This window comes from Cricetulus griseus (genome assembly GCF_003668045.3).
Source record: "Cricetulus griseus strain 17A/GY chromosome 1 unlocalized genomic scaffold, alternate assembly CriGri-PICRH-1.0 chr1_1, whole genome shotgun sequence".
In the NCBI taxonomy this organism is placed as follows: domain Eukaryota; kingdom Metazoa; phylum Chordata; class Mammalia; order Rodentia; family Cricetidae; genus Cricetulus; species Cricetulus griseus.
Genome location: NW_023276807.1, coordinates 125,677,302 through 125,703,449, shown reverse-complemented (window position 1 = coordinate 125,703,449; position 26,148 = coordinate 125,677,302). Strand labels below are relative to the sequence as shown.

Below are 26,148 nucleotides of genomic sequence, written 5' to 3'. Positions count from 1 at the left end.
CGCTTTGGCAGAAAGATTTATCATTATACTTACTTACTCAATTCAAAAAAGGAAAAAGCATCATCTTATATGTATTTCTATTTATTCCTACCTAAAAGCATCCTTTTTCATAAAAAGCTACTACTCCACATTTTAGAGACAGTACATTAAATATGCTAAGAAGCACTTCATGGATATCAAATCCTGTCCACAAAACAATGACAGTTATCCTTACTGTGTAATCAAATAAATCAAAACAGGGTGCTTTTGTCAGGAACACATTTATGGGAGGTAGAAGTATAAAGGTCTTTTTAACTTAGTGGAGACATTAAAGTATGTATGCCTCCAAGTTCAAAAGACAGACTAAGATATAACTTAGGTAGTTCTTGCTTTGGCATAATATATGCTGATTGGAGAACAGGGTTCTACAATGACTTGACTTGTAAAGTGCCTTCCTAGCCCTTAGGTCTGGCAGGTAGCACTCAGTGATCCACAATGAAAATCCTTTGATTTAAACAGCTCCTGTTGGGAAGGTCTGATGAGTTATAGTGTTACTGGTCAGAAACAGCAGACCATGTTTAACAAGGGCAGGCTAACCACCTAAATCATATTGTATGTGTTGGAAATTAATTCTACTGACAAATTCCAGTAGAGAAAACATTTTCAGCTAGAGAAATACTTTTAGATGAAAGTGGCCATCTTCCAGATACAGCAAGTAATTTATCTGCAAAAGTCTGACCAGGGAGACTTTAGAATAAACTTTCCTTTTCTTTTTTTGTATGTCCTATCTCCTGCCCCTTCCTTTCCTGCCTTCTTTCTTCTTCCCACTCCTTTCAATTTTTTGACTTGCTTGCACATGCCAGGAACTATACCATGCATCTGTATCACAATACGTTCCCCCACCCTTGTTTTTCAGTTCTTCTATTTTAACTTCCTAGGAACTTCAGCATCTCCCTTCAGAGCTAATGGCCTAGAATTCCATGAAAAAGTAATTTTATATATCATCTGTGATCTATGAAGAGAACAACAGTTTTAAGAAAGAGTGGGGACTTGGTGAATATTTTAATACTCCAAAGAAATGTAAAGCAAATTTTTTATACTAATGAAATTTATAAGATTATGGAGGAATTAAGTTTCATGTTTTCCTCTATAATTACTCACTAATTTAAAATATACCATATAATTATGGTTGTAGAAATACAGATTATTTAATTAATATATTTGTATGATTTAGTTGATTCCAAACTACTTTATCTCCTTTATTTGAGTTGAGACTGGCAAACAAAATATATATTGTACAAAATACATTTTATTATTCTGTATAAATTGTATATACTGAAAGTTAAAATGACTGTATTCTAAGTATTGCACAATATAGGTTCAAAATTAATATTTAAGATTACATTCTTTTCCATAATATATAGCAAAAATTCTAAAGACTACTTTTTTGAGACTCATATATAAAATAATGGAATGCTAGCAAATTAATATAGATACATTTCTCACAGATTTAAAACATTTAAAGAGGTCATGAATTTGAAAAAGAGCGAAGATGGTTTGGAGGGAGCAAATTGAAAAGGGAAATGATGTAATTATATTTTAATCTCGAAATGCAAGGAAAGTATTTTTTAGAAAAAGAAAAACAATAAAAGAAAAAATAAACAAGCATATTAAATAATGGATATAATTAGTTCATCTATAAAATGAAAAGTAGAAAAAAATGAATTGCCAACATGGAATTTCACATCAGTCACTTATACACAGACATCCAATACTGTTAATTTTGCTCCAAAATTCTGAATTAGCATATTTGCTGTTTCTATGCAGCTCCATGTAGCCCATTTCATTGAAGGTCCTTATATGCATAAATATAGCAAATGAAGTGCAGTTAGCTCCCAGAAAAAAATAATAATAATTACTACTTGTATGAAACCAGCACCTGCCATTTTCTCCTCTATTTGATGGAAGCCACAAATTAGGAATTCCACAGTGAAAATGAAACCTGTGCAGAGAGTAGCCTCAGTCCACATAATTACTGTGATGAGACAGTGTTCAGATAATTTAGTATTAGTAGGAAGTGGAATCGTTTTTAAAGACTAAGTACATGTGTCTGAAGAAGCTACATAAAAAGAACCAGATAAAAAGTGTGTTTGAAATGGAAAGTTCATGTGTTTTATGTCCAGTCCATTTGTGAAATTGTGGTGGAATGGTTCATCAAGGAAATATATGGCACATCTGTTGCAGTCATGATCTACAATATCCAGACTGATCTAGTGAACTAAGTCACATTCATGGAGTTCAGAAGGATTTGCAATGTTAAAATGTTCCTCCATATGAAAAATGTATATATTTTGTAAATGATGAGAGGGGATGTGAGTTCACTCATGCTGCTTTTGCCAGCTTCCACCTGAAATTCTGCTCCTACTAGGCAGGTCACAGACTAGCACACACTTAGAATATGGCTTGCTACCCATGAACTGTGAAAAATGCAAGACTGTGCACTTATTCCAACCACCATGAAATGCAAACGTGAAGGAAAAGCAACAGAAACAGTCAATTAAATTATGTACATTCAGTCTTTCAATCAACACATGAAGACATTCGTCTGTGGTTTCATTTTCTGTCAGTTAAGATAAGTAACTGGCATTTTTGTAAAAATACTTCATTTTATAAAGAGTAAAATACACTAAGAATCATTACAAATTAGAAAATTACATATATAACTTACAAGATCTCAAACACTGCATGTGTGTGTGTTATGTTGTGTATGAACACTGAGAAACCAGCCATTTAACACCAGATTTAGAAAAACGTATAAAAACTCCAAAAGTTTTAAGCCAAACACATAGGTTTAATTAAGAGATATATTATTTTTATAAAGTAAAGTCACACCCTGATCAATGGAGTACTACGATGTAACAATAGCTTAGTCTTGCGGTACACATGACAGTTTCAGTAGTCCCCCAGTACACTCCCCAATACATGGCTCAATACTTGCCGATTCTGTTTCTCACCTTGAAAGCAGTTGAAATGAGCCCTACCTTGCTGTCCCACCATGACAGTTAGATGCCAGTGTTGTAGGACAGGGAGTGGCTTGGCTGATTTGAACAGTGGTGGAAACATACCTTGTTATACAAGATGGCTACTCTCCTGGAGGCAGACTAGCCAAGTTCTTGCCAATTCCCTCAAAGTACAGAAAAATGGGAAAAAACAGCAAGATAAATAGTAATATTAACTCTAGACTGTTGCTAAAGTCTTAGATATAAAATTATTTCACTAACAGAATAATTAATAGATTGTCTTCTAACTTCAATTAGGAACACAACAATGGCTGAATAACTGCATGTACATTTAAATATTCAAATACACACATTACAGCTTTTTACATAGTCCTCAGGTTAAACCTTTAAAGTCATGACACATGATTAATTTGTTATATCAAGGTAAGACTTGAAAAACGGATTTGTTTTTTCTCTATATATTTATATACTTTGAGATTTAAGGAAATAGGACTATTTGCCAATGTTTGATGATGCTTTTGTAAGCCTATTTAAATAATTTTATTAAGATAATATGACTGAAAAACATTACTTTGGAATAGTAATGTAAGTAAGTAGCACAGTACTAGGCCCTGCTACAAATGATATGACAGATTTTAAGATGCCCCATGGAAGGCCTCACCCTCCCTGGGGAGCAGAAAAAGGATGGGATAACTGATTGTTGGGGGTAGGAGAGGAAGGGAGGGAGAGGGAACTGGGATTGACATGTAAAACAAGCTTGTTTCTAATTTAAATTTAAAAAGGAAAAAATCTTAAAGAAAAGAAAAAAATATTCCCATGTAAGAAATGTGACATGTCTGGGTTGGTTATCTAAGAGAATTTCTGTTGAAGGAAGAGAAAACAGGAGATCTATGAATCCAAGATTACTCAGTGTCAAGACATGAGTTCAAATGTCAAGCAACAATTATGACTTTTCTTTAGGTCGCATTTCTTAGTTGCTTAGATTACTTAATTGAATCAACCTTCATGTTTAAAATTATATATTTAAATAAACATAAGTATTTGTTTTTTGTTTGCTTTGTTTTGAGGCAGTGTTTCTCTGTGTAGCTGTGGCTATTTTGGAACACACTCTATAGACAAGACAAGCCTCAAACTCATAGAGATCCATTTGAGTGCTAATACTAAAGGCATGTGCCATTATTGCCTGGCATAATTATTCCATATTTGAAAATATCAGATAATTTTAATTAAAAGTAGAGTTTTTTGTTTCCTACTTTTATTTTCTACATGGGAAAAAATATTCAACTTGAATTGAGTGGAAAAGTTTGACTTGCATCAATCATTTTGAAGAAAATTCAGGACAGAAAAATTAGATGCAAATGAACAGACATTTTTATTAACATGTAAGTGAGAAATTCATGTTCTCTTTTAATATATAGATCAAGTTTACATATCTTTCTTTTTGTTTATGCATGCAAATTATTTGAGACTTCATATTTTCTACAATTCCCTCATCTTGGTTTATTCAAATAAACAGTCATATAAGATGTCATTGTTAGTGTTCTATTTAACATGAATATAATCTACAATTATTTCCCCAAATGTCAAATGATCAATGCCATTAATAAATTCATTTTTACCTTCAAATGCCTATTGCATCCTGCCCCTATGCCCTTTCTACTCAGATGAAGCATACCCAAGACTCAATAGAGGGCTACTTCTTTTGGTAGTTACTGGTAAATATGAACCTTTTCTGTTTTTCATTCCATACTACTTCAATAATGTGGGCATGACTTATTGGAAGCATATTGGGGGCTAGTATTTATTCCACATTCAGGTTCGGAAATGGAACACAGAGTAGTTACATTATCTATTAATATTGAACCAAGGCAATTCCACCCAAGCACTTTGCTTTCCCATGAAATTATTCAATCATCAAGTCTTTCATCTTTCATTTTCTCGGTACACTTGGAAGTCATACTAGATGAAATGGGAGGCCTCAATTATTTCTTCAAAGTAGAGATGCAAATACATAGCAACCACTTATTAAAACAGACAAAAATAACCAAATACTGCTGTTGATAGTCTACTTGAGATGAAATGCATTCACTTGCAGTTTCACTTGAGTTTTGCTATCAACAAAATAAATCCCAAAGAGTCATAATAAGGGGAACAGAAAGGATCCAAATATACTGAAAAGTGAATGTCAAGAACATTGTGGAAGAAAGTAATCTATACACTACAATGATAATACACTATGCAAGTTCTGGAATCGTCCTTCTATGTGACCTAATCATGCCATGGGTAGCTACTCTAACAGTTGCTAATAGTTGATAGTTTTTCTTTTCCCAAGAATATTGGCCATATACTCAGATACAATTTTTATTTCTACTTCTTCCTAAAAAAAAGTAATTCATCACATAAGACAAAATAATTTACAACCCTGAAATTAAGATTCAGAAAAGCCCAGCAATATTCCATCACTTTAATGAGTTATGGCTTATTTCCTTAGCACATACCACTTTGAAATCACACAGTTATTTATAATAAATATTTGGCTTTAAAGGAAAGGAACGTCATATCACTAAAATGTTCCTGTTAGTGACCCTCAATTTATGAGCAAATTAAAAAAGTCTTTCTCCTTAGAAATCTCATAAATAAAATTTTAATTGAAAGTAAAAGCTAAACACATATTAAGTTATAAGTTCAATGCCTAAATTACATCTTTGGAAATTCAAGTAAATTTTACATATGACTCAGTACTTAAGTTCAGAATCACCTGGTTTGGGTAATCTAGTGATTTAAGATTCAAGCAATAAACTCAAGATAATGTCTCTCTATTATTAAAAAGGTCACACAGTTTTGAAATTTTTCTATCTTTTGGTGAACTGTTCTGTTCCATTATTTGCACTAAAATTGAATGTATAGGAAATAAAGCTGTACTTGGAACATAACTAATTGCATATCAGATAAGTCACTTTTGGGATTTATTACTTCACAATTTTATTTTTTAATTATTCCTTTATTTGTAATGAAAGGATGTGAATTTTGTCTATTATAGTGCCTACTCCTTAAGAAGGCCATTTATGTGATATGTGTGACTTACTTTTTTAAAAATAGGTTAGGAACATTAAACTTCTCTGAAAAAGACTAAATAGTATATGCTTTAACTATATTGCGATGTCCAAAAATTATTAATTTCACTAGTAAACCATTTCATAACCCAGGTTCAACTAATTTATTGTGTCAAATATTATTAGAATTTTAAAGTGGTGGGCCAACAAAAGGATATGTTACTTATAAAAACACTATACTCTTCCAAAAATTAAAATGGGCTCATTAAAGACAATATTGCATAAAATACATTTTTTCAAAAGTTTCTCTTTAGTTTTTTGGAAGGTTTTAAATTCACACAAATGCACATGGATCTTTTCCTTGCTACCCTATTGCATTAGCATTATTCTGATGACTTCAAAGACAATTCAAAGATTTGCTGATGTATACTTGATATGATGCATGGACATACAACACTCACATACCTATGATGTATATCCACTTAACCATATGAGACTGTAGGCTTCTCCTCTATGAAACTGTAATCGTGGCCACACCCCCTTTTGGTGTGGCTTCAGGCAGATGGAAGCTGAAGGAGGAAAACCTGAGGCATGACTTTCCTTCCCTTGGTCTGAAGAGGTGGCTCAGTGGTTAAGAGCACTGCCTGTTCTTCTTAAGGTCCTGAGTTCAATTCCTAGCATCCACATGGTGGCTCTCACACACCCATCTGTAATGAGATCTGGTGTCCTCCTCTGCTTGCATGAGACACCTAGCTTTCCTTCTACCTCTAGAACTCCCAGTTTTCTATCTTATGAACCTGCCTGCTTGTGTTATTCTGTAAAATACATGCTATCTACCTAATGGCATTAAGCAACTACATTAAAAATATCCTTGCCATTCTCTTTGGAGAATGAGAAGGGGAGAAGAGGAGGAGTGAGGAGGACGTAGGGAGCAGGAAGGTTGTGTAGGGGGAAGAATAGAGGAGAGCAAAATAAGAGATACCTTAAGAGAGGGAGCCATTATAGGTTTAAAGAGAAATCAGGCACTAGGGAAATGTCCACACATCTGCAAGGACGACACCAACTAACAAACAGTGGAGAGGCTACCTTAAAAACCCTCCTCTGAGATTGATGACTAACTTATATGCCATCCTAGAGCCTTCATCCAGCAGCTCATAAGTAGAAGCAGATATCCACAGATAAACACTGAACTGAACTGGAATCCAGTTGTAGAGAAAGAGGAGCGATGAACAAGGGGGTCAAGACCATTCTCCTGAAACCCACAGAAACAGCTGACCTAAAAAAGGGGGTGCTCTTGGTCCCCAAACTGATTGCTGGGAAACCAGCATGGAACTGATCCAGACCCCATGAATGTGGGTGTCAGTGAGGAGGCCTTGGAAATCTATGGGGCATCTTGTAGTGGATCAGTACTTATCCCTAGCATAGGAGTGGACTTTGGGAGTCCATTGCACATAAAGGGATACTCCCTCAGCCTAGACACACAGGGTGGACCTAGGCCCGATCCCAAAGGATATGGACAGACTCTGAAGACCCCCCCATGAAAGGCCTCACCCTCCCTGGGGAGCAGAAATGGTATGGGATAGGTAGTGTGTTAGTAGGGGGCAGGGGAGAAGAGGACGTAGAGAGAACTGGGATTGACATGAAAAACAATCTTGTTTCTAATTTAAATAAAAAATGGAGAAAACAAAACAAAAACATCCTTGCTCTTTGCAAGCACAAGTCTTTTGTTCTGCCTGGTTTTATTCTACCTTCTCCTCTTCATTCTCCTACATACAAGTACTTCTGTCCTGTCTTCAATTTCTGAAAGATAATCAGAATTTCTTAATTTTAAGTGCCTCAAAACTTCCTGATTATTTGAGCCCTGCTTCTTTCACATATCAGGAAGCCAGCACACACTTAGATACTCTCCTGTAACCTAGAATTATCCACCTGAATGTTCAGAAAGAGCTTAAATTTACCTTCTTAATTTTACATGATAAGCTAGAGTTTCAGTGTGCAAAAGATGATACCTTGTAGCTACTTGAGAAACATATGAAAAATCTTTTAAATCCATATATTTAAAGACATACCAAACACAATATTTTTTGTTTGATAAAAATATTCACCAATAAAACACCTTCACAAAACTATCACCCTTCCCTGTCTCCTTTTTATTTTGATTTAAATGTAGAGATGGATTACTACAATATCAAATTTAAGTCTCTGCTTCGTTATTGCTTTGAAAACCTTTTCTTACATTTTCTGCCTTACTTCAACTCACTGGCTTTTCACATATTTTACTCAATAAAGAACACAAAACCTTAAAAGCCAGAGCAAAGGTAAAATACTCTGTCTGAGGACATTCACCATCCCCTTCAATTAACTGATTCCCTACTGCAATCAGCTAATGCATCTGTGCTAACAGTTTTCTTTACAAGATGTTCTGTTTGTTTAGTTGATGTCTGCTGTGCTGATTAGAGGGGACAGAGAAGCATAAATAATGATGGCTGTGTCTGCTTAATGTTTATTTGGGAACTTGGTAACTGTCTCCTGTTTTGTTGCTACAAACTCAAAGGGAAAGGGTGCTGCATTCCAAAGTCCAGAGGTCAGCAATGTCAGTGACAAGTTCTGGTTATACAGCTCATGACTCTAGGTTGAGTTCCATCTTTGTTTTCTTACAGGTTTCACATATATAAAAAGTTCTTTGTATTTTTTTGTAAACTTGCAAAGAACCCAACAGTCTCTATGTTCCTCCAGAAAGCCAGCAGGCCATGGGACCTGGTGGTATCTCATGTACAAAACTGTTTGCTTTCCTATTTCATCCTGGTGATTCAAGGCATGTAGTGTATTCACAGATGCAAAAGAAAGTGTCAGCTGAAAAGTAAGATCTTTGTTTTTCATCATCCTCTGCCAACATATCCATTCACTCCAGTCTGAGCTTCCGTATATCTCTCACTGGCTAATGACTTTAGGAAACCTCCCTCCTTCCCTCCCTCTCTCCCTCCCTCTTTTCCTTCCTTCCTTCCTTCCTACCTTCCTTCCTTCTGTCTTTCCTTTTTCTTCCCTAGTTACATCTCAAAGAAGAAAATTTTCATAATATCTTTCAGGTAAAATAATATCTTATCCTACATGAATACTTTATATTTTATGCCTTAATGACTAAAAACCAATCAAATTACTTTTGTAAGTCATCTTACAATTTTCATGATATTATTCCTGTCACTGTAGAAAAATAGCATCCAGTGTACAGATAACAGAGTAGTAGATCCACAAAAGAAAATTATTGATATCCTATTCCTAGTGGCAGATCTAATGAATAAAAGGGTCACTGAAATATTATTGCTTTCTTTAAGAAAGAGACTTCTTAGAGTCTTTACAAATTTTCAATCATCAGTTCCAGTAAAAACTTTTTTGAAAATGATATCATCATACTACAGTATGGAATTATTCTTAATTATCATGTCTTTCTGTGGTACTTCAGGGTCTTTTACACTTTTTTAAAGCCCTTGTCCCCAGCACATGGCTGCTTGTTTGCCACATGGCTATTGTTAAATGTCATTAAAATTGGAAATCATTATTCTAATATTCTACTATTTTATGAATGTTAACAATGGAAATGGAATTGTCATGCAACTTAGTTTAATCTCTTCTTTGATATGGAATTAACAACATAGGCTCTTTTATGTACCAGTTTTCAATGAGTATTTCTATGAGCAAGTAGTAAAATTTATATTTACACAGAGATAGGTTTCCTGTGTAATCCCACAGTCATTTGTTCTAGAACAAAGAGTCACAAAATGTGAGTTCACCTTTGTCTAGCTTTGATTAAAGTTCTGTAAATATCACAGTGGCACGGTTCTTCCTAAAACATTTAATTGGGCTCAAATATTTTTAAGTAGAAGAAGCACACACACACACACACACACACACACACACACACACACACACACACACACACACAGCAACACATACACTAGCATTGAATGTTCACTAACCAAAAGCTATTTCACTCTGTTCAAAACAATGGACTGTGTTAGTGAGTGGAGACTTGCCATTATATCATTATAAGTCAGTCCAGTTCAGCTGGTCAATCCCCCTGACCAGGGACTAACCTTCAGAATTCTGAATTGCCTTTATGCTATACTAAAGTGATAGGAGGAATAATTATCTATGCTGATTAAAAGGACTTTTCCTTTCCAGAATCTCTTACTGTCTGTGCACTTGTTATATAGCCCTCCTTGAGTTTCTCTTAGGTGTATCTACTTTTCCAGATCCTGAAGGAAAACCTCACATTTCCTTCCTTCCTGGCCTTTCCTGTCTCTTTATTTCCTCATTTGCCCAGTGCCTAAGCATTCTTTCTTGGGGACTTTAAGATTTTTACCCTTTTATAAAAATTTATTTAAATTAATAACAAGCTTGCTTCACATGTCAATCCCAGCTCCCTCTCCCCCCCTCCTCCCCTCCCAAGCCTTCACCCCATCCTCCTCTGCTCCCCAGGGAGGTTGAGACACTCCACAGGATCTCCAAAGTCTGTCAAATCATCCCAGGCAGGCCTAGGCCCTCCCACGTGTGTCCAGGCTGAAAGATCATCCCTCCATGTGGGATGGGCTCCCAAAGTCTTTCTTTAAAGTCCTCATGCCCACCTCATGGCTTCTTGCCTGCCATGTGGGTGTTTATAAATGGCATGATTTTCTCTCTACCCCTCTCCATCTTCCTTCTCTGGCAGCTGCTGAGATTTACAGCTTGACTGCCCTGGAGTTTTTCTTCTGAACTCTAATAAAACTGTCCTCCAGCTCTTTATCTTTTTCTTTCTTTCATAAATTCTTGTATTAAGAACCTCCACATTGGACCCTGATTTTTCCCATTAACATATGGCACCCAGGGAGAGACTGTCCACATGAATGGTAATGCACATATCTGAATACAGCACACACACACATACATACACACACACACACACACACACACACACACACACAGTCATGTATATATACACATCCCAAAGGAAAATAGAACACTTTAAAATTATAGCAATCCATTTTCTTTTTAGATAAGTGTTTTGAAGATTTATGCAGCAAGTCTGTGACAATACAAGGTTGAATTGCATGATCACATAGTCCACATCGCTGAGTAAAAGCTGGTTCTCAGAATCCTTCTTGAGGACACAGCTCTTGAAATAAAAGGAAACATTTCCATTCTCACTGAAAAGCCTTCTTAATTAGCTTAGTATCTCCATTTACACCATTTTTCTATCCCTTTATGGGCAAGCTAGAGCAAAATACCAATTTCTAAACTCCCTAGTCTTCCATATTTTATAGAAAGTCAGAGAGGGAATCAAAGATGATATAGTCCAAAACATTTAGGTTTATGCAGTAGGTGAGAGTTTCAAGGGGTGATACATCCATACTCCCTCTGTTCCTACTGCTCTTTTTGATATTAGGTGGAAGATATAGACACATCACATAAGATTTATATGTTGGATTGCAGTGAGAGACAAAGCAGATAGAGGTTTCTTGATGTTTTAAAAAAATTTACCTGAGAATCTTATATTTAATGTGACACCTAAAGGGTAATGGTTTGAAGTCTGAATATAAAAAAAAAATCATGGGAGACATGCATATATTCATGCAACTTAGTAAGTGACAGTTGGTATTACAGAAAAAAGAATGTATGTAGGCACTGGAGCTTTTGAGAAAATTAAGTCAAGCACTGAAATTACCACATGGAAGAGCTTCATTAAAATGATATAGGTTTACAATATATAAAGCACATTTGAAAATGGAAGTATTGAGCAGGGTCAGGGCAAAGGCATGTGGCATGAAAACTGTACTCTGCCAGCAAATTAATTAAATTTCACAGCTTCAGAAAGACCATATATTCTGTGTCGGCACTCACTGAGAGTTAGATGTGGAAGGCCTCTGAGAGTGTGTTGTAATCTGCTCATAAATAGAACTCGCCAAGGGACATTGACAGCAATTTGGCATTAAACAAGGGTGTGCATAAGTGAAGAGTGTACTTTGTAGTGGCTTTTATTAGTACAGCTCTGACAGCACATGCCTTACCCGGTTTTTATTCTTATTTTACTCCAGTTTGACCTCTGTGAAACTTATTGTTATAGATGAGCTCATATTGTTATCAGTAATGACAATAATTTATACTCAGAGAATCTTTTTTTTTCTTATACTGGCATTGTTATCTACTTAAGACTATTACAAAATTAGGATTCTTTAATGCTGAACTTGCTTGTCCTTAGGTAAAGATTCACTTTAATAAATATTTAGTTCTTTCAAAAATGTTTCTTGCTTATAAAGTTTATGCATGTATTCATTCTATGTATTTATTGCCTACTGTCCAAATCCACATACTTAGGTAAAAATACTGTCCAAAGTCTTACATAGTTCTAAACTCTGTTTCTTTTTAAAGCCTGAAGATATTTCAACAAAATTACTAGACTCTTCAAACAGATTAAATATTAGTATAAAAGGGGTGACACATTCTGAATTTCTTATTTTATGAAAAAGCATTTTTATTTTAAGGAGAAATTCATAATGACAAGAACACTAAAAGGATTTGCAACCAAATTTTAGAAATTATAGATGGCTGAGCTGTGAATCAGCAAAAAAATATGTGGAGAGACATAAACATCTAGACACTATGACGTAATGTCATCCTGAATTTAAATCTGCAAATAGCACTTGGTTTCCCTTTCCCAAAGGGAAATATCAGTAAACAGATACAAGTTAAAGGAAGGTATATTTTAGCTCAAAAACAACCAGGAGTGGGGAATGGGGTGTGGCCCAGGGAGAAGGCAAATGAGGGAAAGAGGAAGGAAAGAAGGGAAAAGGTGGAGAACTGAAATAAACTAGAGCGAGCTACCTTTACATTTTGTGTCACTGAGATTATTCTTGCCCACAGGAGAAAAATCTTAAAAATGGATAGAGGGTGCATGCATAATTACCCCTGGATTTGTTGAGCACTATTTATCTATTCACTTTTAAGATTCCATGAGTAATAAAAAAACAAGCAAATAAACAAGCAAACAAAAACACCAGTCACTCCACATAATGAAAAGAAACACAGACCAATCTGTCCATCTACGGATCTAAAATGGTGGATTTGTTCATTTTGGGCTCCTTGGTGAATGTGATCAGGTGAGCTATTTTGACATAGACCTTACTTTTCCATCAAGTCTTATTTCAGCTATATTCTCTTGGCACACTATTTAAATTCAAAATGCATAGCTCAAATTAATGCTTTTGGCCTTATCACACACTGAGAAGTACTCTTCCCACAAACATAGTCATCCCAGGCATTTTAGAGCAAAGACTTTTTAATAAAGGAAAGATCAGCTCATAAATAATGTTCTTCTCTTTCCCAGTTACATTGATTTTTTACTTCACAAAGTATTGCATGTTATTTTAAAGTTTGCTCAGCATTCATTTTCCAGCAACATTTTCTTCATTTAAAATTTCATTTTTATTTTATTCTTTCTGTACAAGATAATTTTTCTGCCTGCTTTGATCCCTAAGTCTGAATTTTATGTCTCCTCTCTTTTTAAATGATATAGCCATAAATTGATTTTCACTTTGTATATATTTTCTTCATTTTCATATAATGAGAGGTATAGTTTTTTGTGATTTGTACTTTTCAAATATATTAAACACATTTCTTGAAATTTTATCTTACAAAAAATATAAGAATGTTGGATTCTTTTCTCTTTATACATTTGGTAAATTTATGATATTAAATCATCATTTTGTGTGTGATAATTTTTTATATCTTTTAAAAATTATAGATTTTAAAACTTAAGGAATATGTAAATTATGCCTCAGAAAAAAATTATTTTGAGTAACCTCAAATTAACAATGGTCAAAAGCTGCAAACTACAGAGAATATACAGGAATCAGTAATACATTGGAATTTAAGTGAGGGACATGTTTCATGTTAATGTGTGGAGGAAAATGACTGCTCTATAAACATTCACTCAACACACACCCTGAAAATCCATTAAGGGAGAGGTGAATTTCTGTCCTTTAGAAATTTAAAGGCCACTGTGAGTAGTGTCTACATGGCATGGAGTGATTCAGAACCTCCATGAGGCACATCTCAGTTAAGAGCATCATGAGTGACCTTAGTTACATTAGTCATCACCAATCCTCAGTGGTCTTACAATACTACACACAAATAAACATTTTTAAAAGTAATACATTTATGTACATAAATTTGAGAGAAAAATAGAGGCCAACATTCTGACACAGCAACCTCTAAATAGACTACATATGTATGTTTTCCCAACAGGCATTGTTGAAAAGGTCTTTGCATACAGCAATCCAATGACACAAACACAGGTGGACATAAGCAACAGAATCCGTTGAGTAAGATGTGGTGGTCAGAGAATTTGTTGTACTCATGCCAAAATCACTACAAAATAAAGAATAAAAGCCTGGGCACAAGAGAGATTCTGAAAGGTACTCAAACAACGATCATTTGATAGGAAGCTATATGTTTCTAATTAAAGATTAATCATCTAACCTGAGGTTCATTGCCTTTCCATATATGCACTGAGATACAGTGAAATGATTCTTTATGATCTTTGAACTCCAGCTAAATATGTATAAGTAAAAGTGATGGGCTCTGTTACTACATGTCTGTTCTAAAAACTGCATACACAATTCTCCCCCCACAGCCAAAAAAGACACCCTCATTTTTCCTTAAAGACATCTACCAACAATCTTCCTAGCCCAAAGGTACTATTCTGTTCACACATCTCAAAGAACCAGAGAAAGCCACACAATGTCTCCACAACAAGCCACTGCAGGAGCCTGATAGACAAGTTCCACCAGAGGAAGAGGAAATCAAGAAGACAGGCGTTGCCCCTGAATGACTAAGAGCTTATGTTTTATTGGTCATGACTCTTCTAGACTTGTGCCCTGAGGGTCCAGTTCCTTTCAAAGTGTAGCACTCTGAATACAGGGGATCTTGGGATAGCTTGAACACCACCAGACAACGTGACAAATAGCAGTTTTTTTTTTCCAGGAGTAATTAGCACACACTATGCTTTCATATCAGAATGGCAGTTTTGAAATAGATTCAGATATGTGTGATCTGGCTTACACCTAAGTTTTTAGAACCCAGAGAACAAGTACTAAAACTAATGTATCATCTGTACAATGCTTCTAAGATGCAAATAAGACTGAATTCTGAAGTAAAATCCACAAAGTGTTTTTATGTTGCTCTTTTTAAACATATGGCATCGGTATTTGTAGAACGTGACCTACTGACAAATGCAGGATCTTTTCTCTCCAATTGGTTGAATATAATACCATTTTGAGAATAATATCAATAATCCCCCTATATTTTATATCCAAGAAACAAAGATCTACAACTTTGGGGGGATTCTACGGTGAGCTAATGTGGGAAATGTAAAGAGGAAACACACTGAATTCTATCATTTTTCCAAGCTCTGTGCAGTGCATCATGGTGTCTTCTAAGTGTAAGAGACAGAGCAGCAGTGGAAGACTGAGAAGAGGGGCAGCTGAGAACCGCCATACCTGTTGATTAATGGAGAGGCCTTAACAGCACTCTTCTTCCATGCGTCTTGCCATGAGGAAAGGGAAGGAGGGGAAAGGTAGTGATGGCAGCAACACCTGGGGAAGGGAGATGGTGAAATATGTAAAGGGAAAATCAGCAGCGGCTGCACCATGGTGTCCATCCACAGACTCTGTCAATAAAAGCATTTCCAAAAACTTAGTTTTTACATTCTTTCCTTTAAAGAATATAAATCTCAAGAATAATATTAACAAACTAGGTCTTTTGTCTTTTGCTTTTTTGTTTTGCTGTTCTTTTCTTACAGGGTTTCTCTGTGGAGCTCTGGCTGTCCTGGCACTTGCTCTGTAGACCTGCTGGCCTCTGCCTCCAGAGCACTGCTACTCATAATGAACTAATGTTCTATTTTCTCATTTCAACTGAACAGAATAGCTTAAGGTAGAACATTAGAATATGGGCATAAATTTTTAAGAATAGATATAAGGAAAATAAATATAGGACAAGCCTACTAACAAACACTAACACAGTTGCTTTCCAGTACTCAGGGTTATATTATTTCTTCCTGCTGCCACTACCCAGCTGCTACTTAGCTGACACATAAAGGTCTCCTTTTCATGTTCTCCTATCTATACACAACTTTAGCATCAAAACAAATACCTTTAACTTAACGGAAAAGGTGTTTAATTTAGAAGGCGTAGGTGTCCACCTACCTTGTGAGGTTCAACCAATACAATTTGTAAAAATATTCATGTTTAATTATACTTATAAACATGATTTAATTTCGACTGCATGTGATAATTTAAGTAAATACAATTATAGAGGAAAATGAAAAGAAATGTTTAAAAGGGAGTTGACAATAATAAATTATTTGTACTTTAATCAGAATTATGTTAATACCAGTACATGAAATAAAACCACACATGAAAAGTAAGACCTGACTGTGTTTGGTTTTTAATGAAGTCTTTGACTTTTTATGTTTATATTAAAATGAAAATTATGCATAGAAGTGTTTCTTTTGAATTGTTTATTTAGACATTGTCAAAGTTAACTTACACATTTAAATGTTATTGTTGCAGCAACGTAAAATACAAAACTAGATCTACAAAAAAGGCCCAAGAATTAAAAATAACTGCTTATTTTCATTCATATAAAAGAGAAGTTTACTCTCCACAGAAAAGTATTTCTTAGAGTATTTATTATCAAAAGACTGCAACATTGTTGAAGTTTTTTTGTAAAGACAGGGATTTACACAACTATGTGTTTGCATTTTTGTTTCTAAACTAATTTCAACTTTTAATCCCAATGTTTAGGAAAGCAGCTATCAGAAAAGCCTTTGAGGTTTGGAACATAGTAATCCCTTTGGTCTTTCCATGATCTTGTTTAAACAGAGTGTCTCAAAATGTTCCAGTGTCTCAACATCTTTTATCTCTGACACACTTCTGATTGGCCTTCCTCTCAGTTTAACAGGAAACACCTAAAGCTTAGGCAATAGTATTAGTCAGTTCTTAAATTGAGAAATCTTGGAAACTAATTGGTATCATAAGAGATTAACATCACGGAATTCTGGAGGTAGAAGTACTATGTAGGCCTGTTGAGTTAGAAGAAACATCTCCACACCAGAAACTCACTTATCTGATGGGACATGTTCCGTTCCTGAAGCTTGGTCATGATTCTTACCTTCATCTATTGTGTACTTAACTTAAAATATTGTTCTACAAAATATTTTAAAGTTTAAACTCCCTCCCAAAATTAAAGCCTATATAGTCAAGTAAATATATATATATATATTCAAATTATTCACATATTTAAATATTCCTGAGTGATTATTTTAGGATCAGCAAATGCTTCATCTTTGGATGAATCAAATGTGGGAATCTTGTAAGCCAAGAAAAAAAATGTATATTCCACATGCTCTGCATTTACAGCCAGATAGTTACATTTAACATGGTGAAATACACTATTTTTTGCATATGGATCACTAATATACTAAAGTTTTTAGAGATAATTAAATGTTTGTTTGGTCTAAGGAAGGGTATGTATTATGCTCCCCACCCCGGTGTGTGTGTGTGTGTGTGTGTGTGTGTGTGTGTGTGTGTGTGTGTATGTTATCTGTAGTATATTTGAAACTTGTCAGAAATAAGAAATTAACTTCGGGAAGTGCATGTATACCAAACAGAGGAATCCTTTTTTACAACTCATTAAGTCATGTACAATAACTTTATAAATAGCTGTGTAGACTGGGAGGTAGAAACTTTTCATGCAAGAGAAATGTATATTTAAAAGGTGTAGAGATCAAGATAATGGAAGAATCTTTGCCATTCATGAGGCATTCTTGGTAGAAATTTTGCTCATGAAGAATTTTACCAGCTAGATTTCACATAGCAACCAAGAAGAAAGGGATGGGTTGTTACCATCATGAATACAAGAATTCTGGGAGGGTGGTCATTCTTTTCTATAGATTCACACTGACAGTAAACATCTGTAATGACATTGCAAAAATGTTAGGAACTATCTTTCACAAAATATAATAGTATGGAGAACACTATAGAAAAGTTCATTAAGTTTAACTCTTGTACAACCTTGGTAACAAGAATCATATTCCTTAGGTATTGTTACTGGTTGCAGTCAGATTTTGTGATTTGATCACAGGAAGATCTGGTTAATTTTAAGGGCAAAGCAGAATATAGATATTGTTTTTCAGCAAGCTGAAAACAATGAAAAAATATCAAAAGTGGTTGGAAGTTAGAAGAAAAGAGGTTCATGGAGTATTGTACACTCTATGAACAGTAACACATGCTGAGTTGCCTTCTAAACATTGATGAGAGTAGGGACAAATGGTTGGATGTAGGAAACATTGTGCAGTTCTGGAAGCCTGCACACTAAATGTCAAGGAGACTGTGGAGTTCTCTCAGCCTGTATGGACTTTGGGATGAAAAAAGTAGTAGAATATTTGCGGTGTATAAGAAGACATACTTATAATAATAAGATGTGAAAGGATATGACTTAGTTTTTGGCAGTCCTGTCCTCTGTCTAGTTCTATCATTTTTTTCCTTAGAGACTGGTGGATGTGGAATAAAGATATGTGGGAAAGACCCCAAATTCTAGATATCAGGACTATTTTTCTTATTCTTTTGGTGAGGCAAGCCTGAAAAATAAATTTCCTGCCGAAACTGGAAATAGAAAGTTCTGTTGTGTTTATCTAAGTTTTTCTATTACCAACAAAGACTCAGGAGTCAGATATTGGGGTGAAAACTTGATAGATCAAAGAAGCACCAACGAGCAGCCAGCTGACATTTTCTCTACACTTCCTAGACCAAAAAGAAAGCCCAAAAAGCCTCTGAACCTCCAAGTCCTTCTCCAGTTCTTCCTGTGCATTTCTATCCAGATCCTAGGTCCCCCATATACTCTATGACTAATTCTTGTCTACTAGTCAAAGGTTCTGGCCCCCTGTTAAACTTTAGTAACACTGTCTCAGGGCATCACAGTGTGATCAAATGTCCTGCAACATATTTCTGCTGTGGCTGTGACTAAAACTCCCCCACATAAGGTCACCTCCAGGCACAAAACCTCCAATGTATTCTTTGTAAGATGCTTTGACGTAGGTAATGAGATATTTTGGGTTTTCTCTTTTTCTTATGTCTTGGTAATTACTTGCCGAATAATATTTTAAAAAGTTTATCTTAGTCATCAAAATACTAGTGTATGTTGAGTAATGCCTAGGGTGACAATGGTGAGAGAGTGAACCAATTCAGTCACTTTAACAGTGAGATTAGGAGTCACTTTCACAGGCAACAAAAGTTGCCATACAGGGAAAGAGATTCAGAACTTTTGTAAAGGATGGGATGGTGGGTCACCTCACAGAAAACAAGTGACTGTTCTGTCGAAGAGATGGCTGGACTTGCATTTTGTACAGAAAAGCAGTATTTTCACAATAAAACATAATTATATAAGGCCCAGAGAAGGGCAGCAAACAGTATTTAACTACTGAGATCATTTAGAAGAAAATACATCACAAATAAATGTAAAAAGAAAACATTATTTCAGTACCATTTGAAGTTTATTTAAAACCAGTAAACATTGTGGAGGAGATGAAACAAGAGTGGAGTTAATATTATTCTTAGCTCAGTTTTTAGGGAAAGGCCAATGGCCTTGCTAGGATTCTAAGCTACAGTGCATCATGGTCCTGAGCTTTCAAGAAATAAGTTGCAAAGATTAATGCCGACAAAATTAAGGTTAGTGTTTAATTTTATACAGTAAAATTCATAAAAACAACTTAATAAAACAATTATATAGTTATGAGATTAGAGGCTTTATAAATATGATTAAGTGTAATACTTAGTCAATATTACTAAATTGCATTATAATTAGATTTGAGAGTAATTTATAGATATGAAAAGATACATTTATACACACACGTGAAAGCTTAAATTGTAATATATTAATGTTAGCAATATGAGGCTTAAAATTCTTAATTCCAGAAGAAAAGCATTCACTCCTTTTTATTTAACTAAAAATGTTCATTGATTTTTTAATATTATGCATGATTTCTTCAAAATTATTTATCATAATGAACTAGAATGCTGTCATGTACAATTCTGAGAATTATTGTGATAAAATTTTCTTAGGTGATAGTTTTATTAATAATTGAAGATCCAGTTCAACTACTCATTTTAAAACTTCTAGTCCTGGTACATAGGTATCTTCCAGGTCCTTTGTATATGTATCATGGCTTCCAGCTTAGTGTTTTTATAAGATTCCTGAGTGTACAAAAGAGTGGCTCTGTTTCTTGTGCCTTCTCTTAGGCTCTTATCTTTCAGTTTTGTCCAATTCTAATGTTCAGTTTCTGTTTTCTCTTATGTTTTGTTATCATATTGTATTTTATTATTATCTCTTGGATGCCTCTTCTTTGGTTTAGCTTTTTTTTTAGTTTTTGAAATGGGATTTCTCTACCTCTACATTATACTGGCTGTCCTGGAAATCATGCTGTAAATGCTGTAGCTCATGATGGCCCCAAACTCACGGAGATCTGCCTGCCTTTGCCTGGGATTAAATGGGTGTCTGACCTGTTTGCTTTGTGATGAGAGACAGAGCTGGAGTGCATCCAGATGGGAGGGGAGGTGTGGAGGAACTGAGAGGAGTAGAAGAGGGGCCCCTAAATCAGGACGTGTTCTTTGAGAAATTAATGATTCCCTAAAAAGAAAGAAAGACATAATGTTTCACTCAGTTTCAATTTTATAATGTTTTAAATATGTGCTTTCTAAAAACCTGGCAATGTACATGTAAATTAGCATGGCCCACCCTCCTTTACACAAAACTGATATAACCTAAGTACTTGTTTATAAGTTATTTAATGTGGTGAGTCATGTTGGCTGGTCATTTTATTTTAATCCATGTATGACTGTGCTCAATGAAAATAACATGCTTATTTCCCCCCAATTTTGCGTTTTAACTGAGTTTTCTCATCTAATCCTAAATTTGGTTTTCATTTTATTATTTATTTGTTTGTTGTTTATTATTTGTGTACTTATTTATTGGTTTCTCAAAACCAGGTTTCTCTATGCAATGGGCTGTCGTGGAACTCCCTTTGTACACCAAGCTTGCCTTGAACTCATAGAGATCTCCCTACCTCATTAGTACTGAGATGAAAAAGGTGTGTGCCACCATTGCCCAGCAATACTTCATTACCAATGCATTTAAAATCTCTACTACTGAGGATGTGATATCATCAATTTGATAATTCAGTTTGGTCTTTCAAGGTTTCATCTGTGCTCAGCGTGTGCCCTAGCAAGTGGGACTCCAATATTTGGGTTTCATGACTATAGTACACTTCAGAAACTACACTGCACAATGTGTTGTTGCTTATCTGGGGTGTGGTTATTGATACTTCCTACACGATTAATTGAAATTAGCACACTCTCTAAATGATTATAAGTGTGTTTGAAAATACCCATAACAAATTATATAAATAAATACATAAATATGTTTTATGAAACACTGCCATATTTTAAGATACAAAATGAATGACATTGTTTTATGCTTTGTGTAACTCCTAATGACTATTTTGGTACAAACAGGATACATTCTCCTATCTATTCTTTATTCAGTGTCTTGCAGCATTAAAGTCAGATAATTGATAGTGCAGAGGAGAGAGGTCTCTGGAATGAGAGAAATGAATATTACAACTTCAGACAACGTTTCTTACGCATGAGTGAATGGGAGTTGAGAGTAAAAATCCTGGCATTATCATGAAAATGAATATGAATCTTGAAGGTTTGTCACGAAAATCTGAAAATTTCCAGACTATGCCTCTTCAATATTGAGTTGATTATTAAGAGTGGTAATTATAACAGTATAAGCTCTGTTTATGGGGACAATATTCTACTAAGATGCATGATAGATATTAAGATGGTGTGATATGAAGCATTACATGCTAAGATAGAGTTGCAATATACAGGACTAAGGAGCTGTTATTTATATCAAATTTTAAAGGAAGAATTGGTGGAAATATAAAGAAATACAGGTGATAGAACTTAAGAACTATAGCAGTGAGAGACAGGCATGGCTAGACACTTCATTATCTAATAATAGAAAAGACAGGAGTGAAAAGAAATATGTATTTTTAGCATGGAGAAATTAATTGGGATAATATAAGGGGTGACTTGCATATTTAAAAAGGAAGAACAGTTGCTAGTTGAGTACAGTGAGGAAGTAGGAACAGGAGTAAAAGTAACAAAATAAATGCAAATTGAAATAGAGAATCACTAAGGATTTACCAGTGACCAATATGGTGACCAGTGAATTTTAGAATGGAAATGTGCTAGAAAGTAAACTATCCAGGAAACAAAGACAGAGAACCTTTTCACGTGCAAATACTAGCAAATCTTTCTTCTAGCCCACCCCAACCCATTTAACCCAGAAAGGAAGAAAAATACAATTTAAAATGTATGTTAGGATTAACATACACTACAGAATGAAATTCGTATAGAGTAACATAGATAGTGGAGGCAGTTCCTTTTTTCTTCTTTTTTCATTTAAATTGGAAACAAGCTTCTTTTACATGTTAATCTCAGTTCCCTCTCCCTCCCCTCCCCTTCTGACCCCAACAGAACCCCTATCCCAACCCCTTTCTGTTCCCCAGGAAGGGTGAGGCTTTCCATGGGGGGTGGAATCTTCAGTCTGTCATATCATTTGGAGCAGGGCCTAGATCCTCCCCAGTGTGTCTAGGCTGAGAGAGTATCCCTCTATGTGAAGTGGGCTCCCAAAGTTCATTTGTGTACTAGGGGTAAATACTGATCCACTATCAGAGGCCCCATAGATTGCCCAGACCTCCAAACTGACCTCCTTATTCAGGGGGTCTGGAACAGTCCTATGCTGATTTCCCAGCTATCAGTCTTGGGTCCATGAGCAACCCCTTATTCAGGTAAGCTGTTTCTGTTGGTTTCACCAACTTGGTCTTGACCCCTTTGCTCATCGCTCCTCTCTGCTACTTGATTCCTGAGTTTAGCTGAGTGTTAGCTGTGGGTGTCTGTGTTGGAGGCAGTTCTTAAAACACAAGCCTCAGAGAAAACTCTTCCATGGCTTAGACTTAAAAAGAAAAAACAAAAACAAAAAACCTAACTCTTATAATTATCTTTAAGTTTTGTCTTTGTATTAGTAATGAATAAATGAATGAATAGGAGAGTATGTAAAAAGTTTATAATTAGTTGCATAATAACAAAGTATAACTAATTTGAGTTAGAAAGTGTGATATTCTCAAGGAGGAATTAGTTATAAAGTTTACAAATCAATATTAATTTCAAAAGCAATTACATTTTAAAAATTTTATTTTTATTATTTTGTTTTATTTTTACATGAACAAGTGTTTGCTTGCTTGCATACATGGGTACCATTGTGTTCCTGGTAACGATGAGAATCATAGGATCAGAACTCCTGGAACTACAGTGGTAATGGGTTCTGAACTGCTTCATGGCTGCCTTGAATTGAATTTGATTTCTCTACAAGTACAAGTAGTGTTCTGAAGCACATAGCCATCTATCCAGCCCTGTACATTTCAAGGGTACAGTGCAAAAATAAATATGTTACTTCTTTCTCCAATCTAAATTGGGTAGTCAAGTTCCATGATGGGCATAGATTTAAGAAAATTAACTTAACAATCACAAAACAGATTTTTTTCAAAAGGGTCCTTTATGCTGATGAATTGAGAGAAGATAAAATTGTACTTCTTATAGAAGAACGGTCTTTAAAACTAAAATAGGCTCTTCATCAAAATGCGTAGAATTAACCTGTATCCTTTCAAAACCCAGTCTACTTCATGGTAATTAGTATTATTGAGCAAATTCTCCATCAAAACACTTAGGCTAAACAGCCACAAGTACAAGCAAAGGAATATAAAAAATGGGGGAGGGGGTTGTAGATAAAACCTCGATCTTGAAAGCAATACATTATTCAGAATTCAAGAAATTTTAGTCATCATCCATTATACATTGGGTAATATCCTAATAGTTGGAGATACATGGATGAACAAGACACCTTAGGATGTCCATCATCATATTATGTAGCCTAAGGGTAGTAGCTCTGATACTGAATAGATACACATGTATGTGCACCATACATCCTAACAGTTTATCTGGAAATCATTGTCAAAAGAATTTTGTTTTAATATTATATAACATAGCAATTAAAACAAGTATTTTATAATCTTTTCCATGTTGACCTTATATATAATGATAATTTAGGTTATAAAAATAGTGTTTTTATGCTAATAACAAAAATCATCTAGAACTCACAATTAGCTCAAGATAAGCAATTGAGCATTACCTGAGAATTTTCATTTCTACTTCTCTGGAGTGCATGTCTCAAAGCACATTGTAGTATAACTGACATGTAATAACAATTAACATGATTATACTGAGACTTAAAACCTAAGTCAGAATATGCTTCTCTAATCATTCATCCTTACAACTTATGTTTTTATCTTTGCCATATCTCACATTTATAACTCTTATTTTGCTACCAACCTCCTCTTAGCAGCAAATACCATCATCTCACCTTGCCAAGGCAAACAACAGTTGTCAATTCTGAGTCAATTTAGCCATGTAAACACAGGAATCCATTCACAATCAAGAAACATTTCCTTTGTAGAAAAAGGCTTAGGTCCTGGATACAATTAGCAGAAGCTACACAAAGCCATTTTGAGTTTACCCTAGTGAAAATGAAAACAAAATGGATGATTTCCTTTGTAAAGTAGAAATAGCTGCACTCAGCACTGTTATTTATATCTTCAAACCTCAAGGAATGATTATTCATAGATCTGCAGAATGGGAGCGAATTACAACATTCTGTTCACCCTATCCTTCACTCAAAATACTCTGTTCGCTCTTCGTAGTCGATGCATTTTAATTTATTTTTAAAATACAAGTTGTTCTTTGGCTAGAAAGCATCTCAGACACTAGCTAAGACTTTTTTAAAATTATTTTCCCCTCAACCTGTTCACATACACCCAAACAGATAAGCAATATGCTCAGAGGTGGAATTCAGCTAACACATAGAACACCTTTTTCAATACATAATTTAAATTACATGAAATAAAATGCTAACTTTGGGCAATGCTGTTCCCTCAAATCATATATCTTTTTTCATTATGTATGTATGTATTCATAATGTTTTATTTCTAGCCTATAAAATATGGTATACTCTTGAGAAATCTGACAGAAGATAAATCTGCAGAAGGGGAGGCCATGTGCATGTGTTTTCATACTCTCGCATAACTGCCGAAGTCTTTGTATTTCAATCAGCTGTCTTCCCTGGTGGATGATCAGCAAATTTAATAAACAGCAGAGTGGTTAACTAATGTATGTGGAAGACCTATTCCTCCCCCCTCTACCCACTCTCTGCACATGCTCTTTTATATTCTTGTTAAGTTAAGCATTTCCTGGATGGGGAGAACTTGAAAATAAGCCATATGCCACACGAATTCCACTGTAAAAAAACAATAGCTGGGTTTATTTTAAGAATATTGTAAAAGAAGAAACTACATTTTTGTCTTTTAAACTCTATTTGCACATCATGCACAAAAATTTAATGGTTTGCTGTTGCACATTTTTTATGTGTTCATAAATATAACTTCATGAAGCTTCACATTCTTTGGCTACATGACACTCAGTCTTTCAAACTTTAAGTTTGAACAGTCACTAATGTTTTTGTTAGTCTCAGGGACCAAAGCTAGGCCCATACATATGCTAGGCAAGTGTTCTACTACTCAACAACATTTGTAACCACCAAAGAGAGTTTAATCTTAAAAAGTTTGACTCAAAATCCTGTTTCAATTCAAATCTTACTGACCAAATACATTAGACTACACTATGGGACTTTCAATCAAACCAAATTCTGAAAATGTGATGACAGGAACTAAAATAAAATCAAGGCAAGAAGAGAAAATGATGAGAAGTCCAACATTTTTTTTAGCTACACATTTTAATTCATTCTGTTCTTTTATATTTTATTGTGCTTTTAATTTCAATAGACTTTCAAATTTGAGATTCTAATTTAATTACAACAATTTCTCCCTTCCT

The 26,148-nt window shown here is 34.9% G+C and overlaps 1 protein-coding gene across 4 annotated transcripts in view; it reads right to left on the bottom strand.

Moving 5' to 3' along the window:
• Positions 1-26,148, bottom strand: part of LOC100769505 (protocadherin-7) — a 406,463-nt gene that overhangs the window by 164,692 nt on the left and 215,623 nt on the right. For 2 of the 4 annotated variants that reach the window (XM_027386933.2, XM_027386934.2), the window contains exon 3: positions 15,583-15,678. The exons of the other annotated variants lie outside the window; for them this stretch is intronic. In XM_027386933.2, the coding sequence (XP_027242734.1) occupies positions 15,590-15,678 (89 nt within the window). In that variant the 3' untranslated portion in view covers positions 15,583-15,589. The remainder of the gene's footprint in view (positions 1-15,582; positions 15,679-26,148) is intronic. 4 annotated transcript variants of the gene reach the window in all.